Source organism: Humulus lupulus, chromosome 1, assembly GCF_963169125.1.
Source record: "Humulus lupulus chromosome 1, drHumLupu1.1, whole genome shotgun sequence".
Lineage (NCBI taxonomy): Eukaryota > Viridiplantae > Streptophyta > Magnoliopsida > Rosales > Cannabaceae > Humulus > Humulus lupulus.
The window spans coordinates 290096941-290108767 of NC_084793.1; the positions used below are offsets into that span (position 1 = coordinate 290096941).

The window sequence follows — 11827 nt, forward strand, 5'->3', positions numbered from 1 at the left end:
AGTCTAATGGAAAGAACAGTAAACGACACAACAAATTATAGTGGTTCGGCCCTACGAATTGGTAATGACCTACGTCCGCTTAAGCTATTATTGATATTGATTCTCAAAGGAGTGATCAAATAACTAGGGTTCTTCGAGTTTCACAAGCCTTAGAGGGATGAATAATACAATCAAAAGGTAATAGCTATAATTCTCTTGTAAAGCATAAACTCAAATCAGCCAAAAAGAGTCCCTTCCTTGAGATATTTCTCTCTATTTATAGGCTCAAGGAGGATTACACAAATTTGTTACAGATATTCTTTCCTAATTAATCGGATAATCAGGAATCATGGGAGATAATCTCGGATATGATTACAATTGCACAAGATCATCTCAAAATATACGGAGTATACGACCAAGCTGGTCATATATAAAATCCAAATGTTATGTCAGGGGAATCTGCCTGGTCGATAGTCGAACAGAACCTCTGTCAGGTGTCAGGCACGTGTTAAAAATGTCTGCGATGTCATCCACGCCTATTTTTTGGATAACATTTGCCCCGAAGTTTATTTATTGCGACCAGCAATAAGTAAACTTAGGAAAACAACTTTTCATATGCCCCACGAAATCTGTCAGAGCCCTAGTGCGTTTTTGAAAACCGTGACATAATCTCGTCTAATCAAGCCTTTTCAGTTTTCAAGAAACCATTCTGACGGCTGTTACACTCCCCCATGCTTCGAAAAAGGTAATTCATGATTACCTCTTTTCGGCACACCTCGGTTTCTATAAGTAACCCCCACCTTCTTCTTTCAACCTTTTACTCGCTATCTTTTTGCTAAGAGCTTTCAAGAACCATATTCCAGAGCCCAAAACTTCGAAGTTTTCAGACGCTCTGCCAAGGATCTTTCGCCTACAAACCCAAAGCTTCTATTTTTCAGGATCTCCAATCTTCGTTCAGGCAAATCTTCTTTGACGTTTGACCTTTTGAGATGCCATGTATGATGCTTCTGTGCTCTGAAAATTTTTGCGTTCGTGAGTATAAATTTGTGAAGATTTTGTATATACCGTTTGATGCTTGATGGGGTAGTGTACTTTTGCTCTATATAAGTTAGGAATCAGTTTGATAGTCACGATCATAGGTTTAGGGCGTAAAATCGACGTAAAAATTCAATTTTTAGGCTAGTTGAAAAACTGGGTTTTTACCGCCCTTTTGGAGTTGAAAAAGCTTCTTTTCAGAAAACTTTTTACTTTCACTTTTTGATCCGTTTTTCAAACTGCTAGCATAAAATTTAGTGTTTCGGTTAGAATGCTGCTGGTCGATAGACGCGAGCAACGTTATTCCAACTTTCAACATAAGCTCCCAGGTTGTGCGTCTTATCTCCCCCTTTGTCTATTTGCAGTTCATATGCAAGACCCATCGACGACGATCTGTTGGCTCAACTGCTCGAGGATGAAGAACAACCCTCGATATTTATTCCTGAAATTCCGTTTTCTTGTATTCATCCAAACACTTCCCCAGTTTTAACTCAAAATATGGTTCGCACAAAAACTAAGGCCCATAAAAGAAAAACTTCCAACACTTCTCATCAGCCTACTGCTGATGCTCCCTCGACCAGTGGTCGAGACGAAAATGTCCCCGATCCAAATGTCCAAAGGCATGCTCGCCCTCGACACGCTATTCAGCCGAATGTTGAGTGGCATGTAGTCGCTGAGAGTAGGGTGATGGTCAGAATGATTGCCGACTACTTAAGAAACTACAATCTGACAGGGGTGACCCTAGTCAAACCTAACCCAGACCAAAGGGCTAATCTGCCTAGAGGTGCTTACAGCGCCTGGTCACGGTTTCATGTTGAAGCAGGAGCCACTTTGCCTCTTCATGCATTCTTTCAGGGGGTGGCCAACTATTTTGGAGTTGCCCCCTTCCAAATTACCCCAAATGGATATAGAATGCTTGCTGGACTCTATATCCTGTATAGCCAGAAAAAATGGCCCGTGCCGTCGCCACATGAGGTCAACTACCTGTTCAACCTCAAGTCTAACCCGAACCAAGATGGCACGGGGTTCTTCCATCTTTGTCATCAGGAAACTGGGTGTACTTTCCTGACTGATACGACCCACATCTCAAACGTGGGGAAGTACTACCAGGAGTACTTCCTTACGCCTGACCTGGTCACAGACAACTTGGCTTTCGCACGAGGAGGTAAATCTTTCACATCGCTGGCTGGCTTCTTCAATTAGTGTTTTTCCACCACAATGTCTTAAACTTTTAATGTTTTTCAGGCTCGTGGGTGCGACCAAACCCAACTCCGGGGATGGAGTCAAGAGCGGCACTCTTAGCCAGCATGTCAAATATTGAGAAGAGTGTCAAAAATCTAGTTACAGAGGCTAACCTTAGGTTGGCTGGTGTAATGCCCTGGATAGCCAAGACCGCTACACTGTGTACTTATAAAGTGCAAGACTTGCTAATCAAGTCATTAATTTAAAAATGTGTCATTAATTAAAGTGTTCTAGGGTTAAAAGACATTTTGGTTTCAAAAGATGCATTTTATAAATTTATAAACAGATCAAATACAAGGGATCCCCAAAAGAGCAGTATTTAAAAGCTAGATTGCAAAACTCAACAGTTGAAAGTAGACATTAGCCATACTAAGGCAAAATACAATGTTCTGGTCCTCTTGTCCCTGTAATCTCCTCAACCGTGGCGGCTGAGCGGCCAGCCCTGTACATTCATCCTGCAGAACTCTCCAATCAGGGTTAATTGATCTTGCCTTTGCCTTTACCTTCACCATGCAGCACCCGTGATCTGAGGCTCAGCAAGAAAATAACATATACAGCAATCTCAAGCAGACATTCCAGTAAACATGTTAAGTTATTCAAATCATAGCATGTGAGCATACTTCCAGATACAAGCAACCGCATCCACACATAAGTTATTCAACAATCTCATCTATAATCAAGTATAACATTCATTTTACACAAATACTAGGGCCGACACCTTAGGCCGCACCCTCTGTTTATCCCACTGACTCCGGCCTGCTTAATCGAGCTCAGTGCATAATAAGCTGTCCTCGGATACCAGTGTCCGAGCCGTGCCAATTGCATAAGTTAACCATGGCTCGCTTAGGCCGTTGGTTACAATTTACATGGCATAATACAATTCTTTCAATCGTTTATATTAGGGAGGCCTTAGTCCCATTCAAATATTTAACCGAGTGTAGTTTTCTTACCTTTAATCTTTGCAGTTATTGAATTACGAGCAACGCCCCTCAAGCATGATCCGTTCCCGAGCCTAAGCCTTTATCACCTAGTACAACCAAAGTATAGGGTTCCATTAATACTCGAGTATAGGTTTTCAGTTACAAAACTAACTCCCGGGAATCCGAATTCCACCAAGCACGGTGGTGAAATCAATGCCGAGCATACTAGACCACATTCCCAAGCCTAAAACCCTCAAAAGTTCATGTGCACAACCAAGGGCTGCGGCCCTTGAAGATTAGCTGCGACCCTAGCCTCAAAACAGAACCAAGACTATCCTGAGCAAAAACACGCTCCGCGGCCCTTGCTTTGGGCGCCGCAGCGCCCTCCCTTGGCCGAGCCTCCTTGGCCCTTTTTCATCCTAGGGCCGCAGCGCTCTAGAACAGAGCCGCGACCCTTCCCTTCATGCCTAGAAAACCTACCATTTTAAAGCTTAAAACCTCAGCCAAAACCACCCCTAAGCTTCCTACTTCAACACCCAACATAACCTCAACTCATGCTACACAATTTCAGCAGAAACTCAGCTCAATAAACCATAGAAAATTCACTTTCAATCCATGAAACTCTAAGAACATAAACACCATGTTATAACCAGTCAAAACTCAAACTCAAATCATTAATTCATGAAACAAAGCTTACCTTCTTGATTGAACCCTTCCCTTAGCCAAATCCCAGCTGATTCCAAGGATTTCCCCAGCTCAATTCCACCCTAATCATCAATTGAACAATACCTCAATACCCAGCTGAAACTCTAGTGCTAACACAAGAAGAAGGAAATTCATGCTTACCTTGGTCCTGATATAGTCCTTGATTGTCTACTGAGCTAATCCCCAAGGTTGCTCCTGAATTCCTCTAAATTCCAGCAATTCTTCAGCTTCAATTTCCCCAATTCCCTTGAGAGTTTCTGGTTTGGTTCCCTTTGTTTTTCTTGGGAGTGAGAGTGAGAATAACCAGCTGAGTAGGGAAAAATGGTAGTGTCGGTCTAATTTTATAAAGGCTTCCTAAGTTTGTTTTACTCGTTAAGTTAATCCCACGGCTCGGGGTGCTGGAACCGTCCCCGAGGCCAAAACTGTAAAATTCCCCAATATTCCCGCTTAGACATCCTAACCTCAAATATATCTCCATATATTTATTTTCATGACCCGATAGTCTGAATCGCTACCCGATACCTAAAATACCCCTGACTTGTCCAAAGTCATACCTTAAGTCCTGTTGTGACTTTTCCCGCTATCCGACCCTAGGTTCGTCTCGAGTTGTACTCTATGAACCTGCCCACATAATAATGTGGTTCTCACATATATCACATAAATATTTCATATTATCACATAATATCATTAATTATCATATAATCATCATCAATCACATATTCAAACATTTAAGTCAATATTATTCACTATAATCCCATTTATGCCCTCCCGGCACACTAATCAAGGCCCTTAAGCCTTATTAGCGAATTTGGGTCGTTACAGCTGGCCTCTGGGACCCTCAAGCAAATATGAGTGGGCCTTCGGCAGGGAGTGCTCGCGCCAAAGCGGAACCCGAGCAGCAACCCCAAGAGTCTCCTCCGCGGAGGAGACCAATTGGGGTTACGATCAGGGAACCTGCTAGCACTCATTGAGCAGAGAGGCCCTCGGCTCCCAAAGGAAAAGGAAAGCAGAATGTCGTCGAGCCTGCTGAACTCTCTGACGACTCATCAGATGACAACGGTATAGTAATTTCGCTTTTAAACAATTTGCCAATTCCCTGTTATTTGTTCGATGGGGACGGCTATTTTAAATATGCTCCACACTTAGGGCCAGACTTCTTCGTATCAAAGAATGAGTGTAAGACTCGTAGAGTCTATAGTGTAGCGACCAGTAGTTTTAGCTCGGGTACTTTACTTGTAATCTTTTCACTTTCATTTTTTTGCCCTGTGTGACCATCTTGTCTCACTGCTCGCGTTGTTTCCTTTTGTGCAGAAATGGACTCTGAGGACGTGTTCGAGCATTATAGGATTGCTGCTGCCTTTTCTGGCAAGAAGAAGAACAGCAAGAGGGCCCGAGGGGAGAGCAGTAATACTGCCTCAAAGAAGGCCCGAACTGATGACCCTCCGGCTACCGCCCCTTCGAAGGAGAGCTCACCACCTCCATCACCACTCGAGCAGCCAGCCTTAACTCCTTCGGTCGATCAAACTTCCAATCCTACAACACCCGTCGACCAGCAGCCTTCTCCTAAGGCTCCTAGCAGCCAAACCTTGCGTACTCAGCCCGAAGGCTCCCTGCCCAGTATCGTGGTTTGCTCTGCCATGGAGAGAATATACAAGCTCTCCAAGCATAAACACAGTCAGGCAGCTATTACTGAAACTACCTCTATGGAGACTGATCAAGTTATCAATAGAGGGCTGAACGAGATAGTTAGCGTAAGTCAACTCCTGATGATGTAACATTTATTTTCGATTCCCTGCCTTTACTTTATCTTTTTCTATCTGACTTTAGGGACTACTGACCATAACCGCTGGCTGGCGCCGTGCTGGGGCATTGGTGTCTCGGGTAAGGAATTTCGATACTAGGCTCGCCGAGGCTAAGAAAGCACTCGAAGCTAAAAACAACGAGCTTACTAAACAGATTGGCGAGTTGCTTGAGGAGAAAATGGAATTGTCTAAGCAGAAAGAAGAACTGCTCGAGCAAAAAGCTACTCTGACCGAGGAGCTGCTGGAAACTCGAAATGCCCTGAAGAAATCCAACGAAGCTAGGGAAAAATTCAGGGAAAGCGCCACACTCAACTATCAACAAGCTGTACAGCTCAAGCTTGATCTGATCGCAAGCAGGCAGGAGGCGGAGAAACTCGAAAAATGAGTGAAAGAGCTTGAGGAAGCTGGAGCTAAGAACTTTGAGAAATACAAGGAAGCCACTCATCTTTGCTTCTATGAGTTCTAGAAGCACAACCGGGAGGCTAACTTCAACTATCTGTCAGAACGCTTGAGGAGGACTTTAATGTTGCAATGTGCCATTCGCCTGGTAGAAGAAGAGAGGGATGAAGTGCCTGCCTCCCCAAAGATTTCCCTGGCAGCAGGGATAGATGGTGTAGACACAGAAGTTGGCACAGCCGTCGACCAAGACGTTCCTCAAGACCCTCCCGCTCCTTAACCTTTTTTTCCTGTTATTTCAACTACACGACCCACGAGTCGCGATGTAAAGACAATATTTTTTATTGCTGCAAGGGCAGCCATTTTACTTTTACTTGAACAGTTACATCCGAGCAGTGATTGCTCGCGGTGTAAAAGGATTCATTTTGATATTATAATATGTTTGCATTTTATAACATCCGTTCGCATGACCGAACTTAGCATAGCACTTTGGCTTGATTTAACAAAATATAAAATTTGAAAAATACTCTAAGTACCGTAGTATGCTTTCACTTATTTTGTTCATGTGTTTACATACCTCTTGGTATGCTTTGATTTCTATGTGCCTTATATGCCCCCCAAGTGACTGACGAGCTTTAGGTCCTTGGTCACTTGCCTTGACCATAACCTATATGAACATTGCTGCTAAGTATAAAATGCAAAACTTATAATACAACAAAACAACACACGTAATGAACAAATACTTGTAAAGAATTACAAAGTTTGGCAAGAATGACTGGCTGCGCACAACCCCTTATATTTCTCGTATTTAAATGGACTAAACATGTCTTTATGAGTGATCTTTGAAAGATCTTACACTTATAAATGATTAGCCATATAACATGACTAACCCTTTTTCAAAACTTGTAAAAAGTAAAAATTAATACAAGCCAGTCCTTTAAGAAGGATTGTTTATTGATAATACTTGCGCAGGTGTTTTCCATTCTAAATAACGCGGAACGAGATCTCCATTTAAGCGTGCAAGTTTATAGGTGACTGGATGGAGGACTTCTTCAGTCTGGTAAGGTCCTTCCTAGTTTGGTCTGAGTACTCCAGCAGCTTGGTCGTGAGTGTTTAAGAAAACTCTTCGAAGTACTAAGTCTCCGACATTGAACTTTCTTTCTTTTACTTTGGAGTTAAAATACCGAGCGACTTTTTGCTGGTACGCAGCTACTCGGAGTTGGGTTTTTTCTCGTTTCTCCTCAATCAGGTCTAGGGACTCCATCAACAGTTGGTTATTTTGGTCTTGGTCGTATGTGACTCTGCGATGCAAGGGCGGGTCTAACTCAACATGCAACATGGCTTCATACCCATATGCTAAGGAAAATGGGGTATGACCTGTTGCTGTTCGGTGAGAAGTTCTATACGACCAGAGGACTTCAGGCAGCTGTTCTGGCCATACTCCTTTAGCTTCTTTGAGCCTTTTCTTCAGGGTATCCTTCAATGTCTTATTTACTGCTTCGATTTGCCCATTTGCTTGCGGATGAGCAACTGAAGAAAAGCTCTTGATGATGCCATGCCTTTCGCAGAAGTCTGTGAACATGTCACTATCAAACTGGGTGCCGTTGTCCGAGACAATCTTTCTTGGTAATCCATATTGACAAACAATGTTCTTGATGACAAAATCAAGTACTTTCTTTGTCATTATGGTTGCGAGTGGTTCAGCCTCGACCCATTTGGTGAAGTAGTCGGCCGCCACCACTGCATATTTCACCCCACCTTTTCCTGCCGGCAAGGATCCGATTAAATCAATACCCCATACTGTGAAGGGCCATGGGCTTTGCATATGCTTTAACTCGTTAGGAGCTGCCTGTGGGATCTTGGAAAACCTCTGACACTTATCACATTTTCGCACAAACTCCATCGAGTCTTCGCTCATGGTTGCCCAGAAATAACCCTGCCTTAGAATCTTCTTTGATAAGCTCTGCCCCCCAGCGTGGTCTCCATAGAAGCCTTCATGTACCTCTTTCTTAAGCTCTTTAGCCTTTTCTGGTGTAACAGACCTGAGCAGTGGAATTGAGTATCCTCTTCGGTAAAGAACACCATCGACCAGTATATACTTAGTAGCCTGTCTCTGAAGGGTCCTGGCTTTGTTTCTATCTGCTGGTAGTATACCGCTCGTGAGATACTCCAAGTATGGTGCCATCCACGTATCTGCCAACCGGACCTCCATATTGGTTTCGTCTGCTCGTATGCTTGGCTCGTGTAGCCGTTCAACTGGCACTATATTTAAAGTGTTAGCATCTTTTGCACTCACGAGCTTGGCTAAGGCATCTGCGTTTGAATTATGATCTCGAGGTTTTTGCTGGAGGGTATATTTTTCAAATTGCACCAATAGATCTTTGGTTTTCTTCAGATAGGCCACCATTTTCAGACCTCGTGCTTGATACTCCCCTAAGACCTGATTCACTACCAGTTGTGAATGACTGTAAATATCCAGCACTTTTATGCTCATGTCTTTGGCCAACCTTAACCCAGTGAGTAGGGCTTCATACTCAGCTTCGTTGTTTGAAGCGGTGAAATCAAACCTAATTGCGCAGTGAAATCGATGCCCTTCCGGCGTTATCAATATCACTCGTGCTCCTGCGTGAGATTCGTTGGATGATCCATCTGTGAATAACATCCACGAAGGAGCTTCAACTTGAGATTCAGGCGCACTAGGCTTTTCACCCAGCTCACTGTCTGGGAGTTCAGTGAATTCAGCAATGAAATCAGCCAAGACTTGTCTTTTTATTGCTGCTCGCGGTGAGTATGTTATATCGAATTGATCGAGTTCGACTACCCATTTCAACAAACGACCAGCAGCCTCTTGCTTTTGCAAAACTTGCCGAAGGGGCTGGTCAGTCAAGACTGTGATTGGATGGGCTTGGAAGTAAGGACGTAACTTCCTTGAGGCCAAAATTAGGCAATAGGCTAATCTTTCGATGGGGGAATATCTCAATTTGGCTCCGATTAACCTCTTGCTCACATAATACACCGCCTTTTGTACGCCTTCTTCTTCTCTCACTAACATCACACTAGCAACATATTCGGTGATCACCAGGTATATGAACAAAGTTTCCCCATCTATAGGCTTTGATAAGACGGGAGGCTGCGCCATGTGGGCTTTTAAGGCTTGGAAAGCCTGTTCACATTCTTCAGTCCACTCGAACTTCTTGTTACCCCTAAGTAGATTAAAGAAAGGGACAAACTTATCTGTCGATTTTGAAATAAATCTACTGAGCGTGGCAATTCTTCCAGTCAAACTTTGCACATCTTTGACCTTTACTGGAGATTTCATATCGATTAGGGCCTTGATCTTTTCGGGATTAGCCTCGATTCCTCTTGAATTAACGATGAACCCCAAGAACTTCCTTGATCCTACTCCGAAGGAACACTTGAGAGGATTTATCTTCATTTGATATTTGTTCAGAACATTGAAACACTCTTGTAAATCCTTCACATGTCCTTCTGCCTTTTTTGACTTTACTAGGATGTCATCAACGTACACGTAACGCCCTGGATAGCCAAGACCGTAACACTGTGTGTTTATAAAAGTGCTAGACTTGCTAAACAAGTCATTTAATTAAAAACGTGTTACTGAAACTATAATGGAACTAGTTAAAAGATTTTGGTCTTAAAAGTCGCGTTTCTTATAAATAACATTTCCAGTTTACACGGGATCCCAAAAATAATCAGACTAAAATCATTTACAAAAGATTCACGATTTGGATACAATAATAGCCATTCTAAGGCAAAATAGACAGTTCATCGATCCCTGTCCTGATCCACTTCTCGGCCAAGGCGACCGAACAACTGACTATGTACATTCAGTCCCGCAGCTCTCCATCTCAGGACTGGTCTAACTTGCATTTGCCTTTACCTGCACCACGTAGCACCCGTGAGCCAAGGCCCAGCAAGAAAACACAATAATAGAGCATAAGCAATCAACAGACAATCCAATATCTCATATTGCATAAACATGTTCTCAACCATTTAAACATTCAGGACAACTAAGTATTCAGCATACTAAACATACCAACTCATATCATACACCAATTACAATGACAACTAGGGTTAGCGCCCTCAGTCCGCACCCTTCGTTATCCCACTGACTCCGGCCCGCTTAAACCGAGCTCAGTGAATATAAAGCTGTCCTTGACTACTAGTGGCCAAGTTGCGCCCTGTGCGCAAATATTGTGTACAGCACCCTTAGGCCACTATCATATGTCCCATGGCATAATACCATCATTGACATTATACAGATATCGGGAGCTCTTAGTCCCATCACAAACATATAACCGGGTGCAGTTTTCTTACCTTTGGATTTGCTAGCCTTGTTCACTGTGATCCTTGAGCACGATCCCCCTTGAGCCTCAGCGCACACCTAGCCACAACCATAGATCAAAATTATCACCAAACCTCAAGTCTGAACCCTAGTCTCGTGACCAATCCCGAGCCCTCGGGAAGCTTCAATTCCACCAAACGGGGTGGTGGAATCGAACCCCGAACCCCCAGGCAAAAACCCTTGAAAATAACTCAAAAACCCCTTTCTGGAAACAGGGTAGCGCTACAGCGCTCTAAGGAGGGCGCTACAGCGCTACAAGCAGAACCTAAACACCCTCAGAATGCTTGTCCTAGCGCTACAGCACCCAAAGGCTAGCGCTGTAGCGCTAGTCACAGACAGCCAAAACTGCATTTTCCCTTCCTGCGATTTCCTCGAGCCAACCTTTACCAAAACTCTTCCAATCCTCAACCAAACTTAAAAACAAGCTTATTAACATATTCCAATCATCCCAAGCATCACAATCATACAAAACCTAACCACATGCACCCCTAATCCCAAAATTCAAAATAATTGCTCTTAGACTTCAACAACTCAGCAAAAACAATCAAAACTTCAAAGTTTAAAGTTTAGAATTTTAAACCTTTGATGGAAATTCGACTTTAAGTTAGCCTCTAGACCTCCTTAGCTTGCTCTTCCTCAATCCTTGGCTTGATTCCCCTAAAGTTCCCATCAATTCAGCTTAGGCACCATAGTTCAAACAATCCAAACCAGAAACTGAAAACTCCATAGTCTTACCTTAAGTGATGGTGTGTTCTTGCTAAGACCTTGCCAATCCTTCAAGCCTAGCTCAGAATTCTTGTTGCTCAGCCTAACCTAACTCCTCTTTGAGCTTTGCTCCAAGAAAACACAAGAAAATGATGAAGGAAAGCATAAACCTGTTGGAAAAAACTTATACAGGATCTTTATTTATTTTCATGTATATCTAATATTAAACAAATTAATACGAGATAGCCTAAAACATGTTTCTAGAATTGAATTCAAAGAGAAACAAAAATAGAATACTTACAGTATACGCAGCGGAATTAAGAGTCCTTCCTTCAGTTTCTCTAACTCTTGTATCCTCTCTGTCGCAGAGTATTATCAAGAAACTGAACCGATCTTCTATTTTCTTCACGATCTTCCAATGTATCCTTAGAACCACCTAGAATAGTGTGGGAAATTCTCAACACATGAGATAGATATAGAGAGAAGAAGAGAAAATACAAAGAGGCTTAGAAAAGGACTTGTGTTTAGAGAGAATATAAAACTATCAGAAAATCTGACTTATCAAAAAACCCTTTTTTAACTTCTCTATAAGCACTCCTTTTATAGACTCAATTAGGCCATTTAATTTAATTAAAAAATCAATAAAATAACAGCCATTTTGAAGCCCTAGGTCGAAA

The 11827-nt window shown here is 42.7% G+C and overlaps 1 protein-coding gene across 1 annotated transcript; it reads left to right on the top strand.

Annotated features, from left to right (window-relative positions):
* Positions 1-5194: 5194 nt before the first annotated feature.
* Positions 5195-6068, top strand: LOC133778874 (uncharacterized). The gene is made up of 2 exons (XM_062218893.1): positions 5195-5632; positions 5709-6068. The coding sequence occupies exons 1-2, from the start codon at positions 5195-5197 to the stop codon at positions 6066-6068; spliced, it is 798 nt and encodes a 265-aa protein (XP_062074877.1).
* The last annotated feature ends 5759 nt before the right edge of the window (positions 6069-11827 follow it).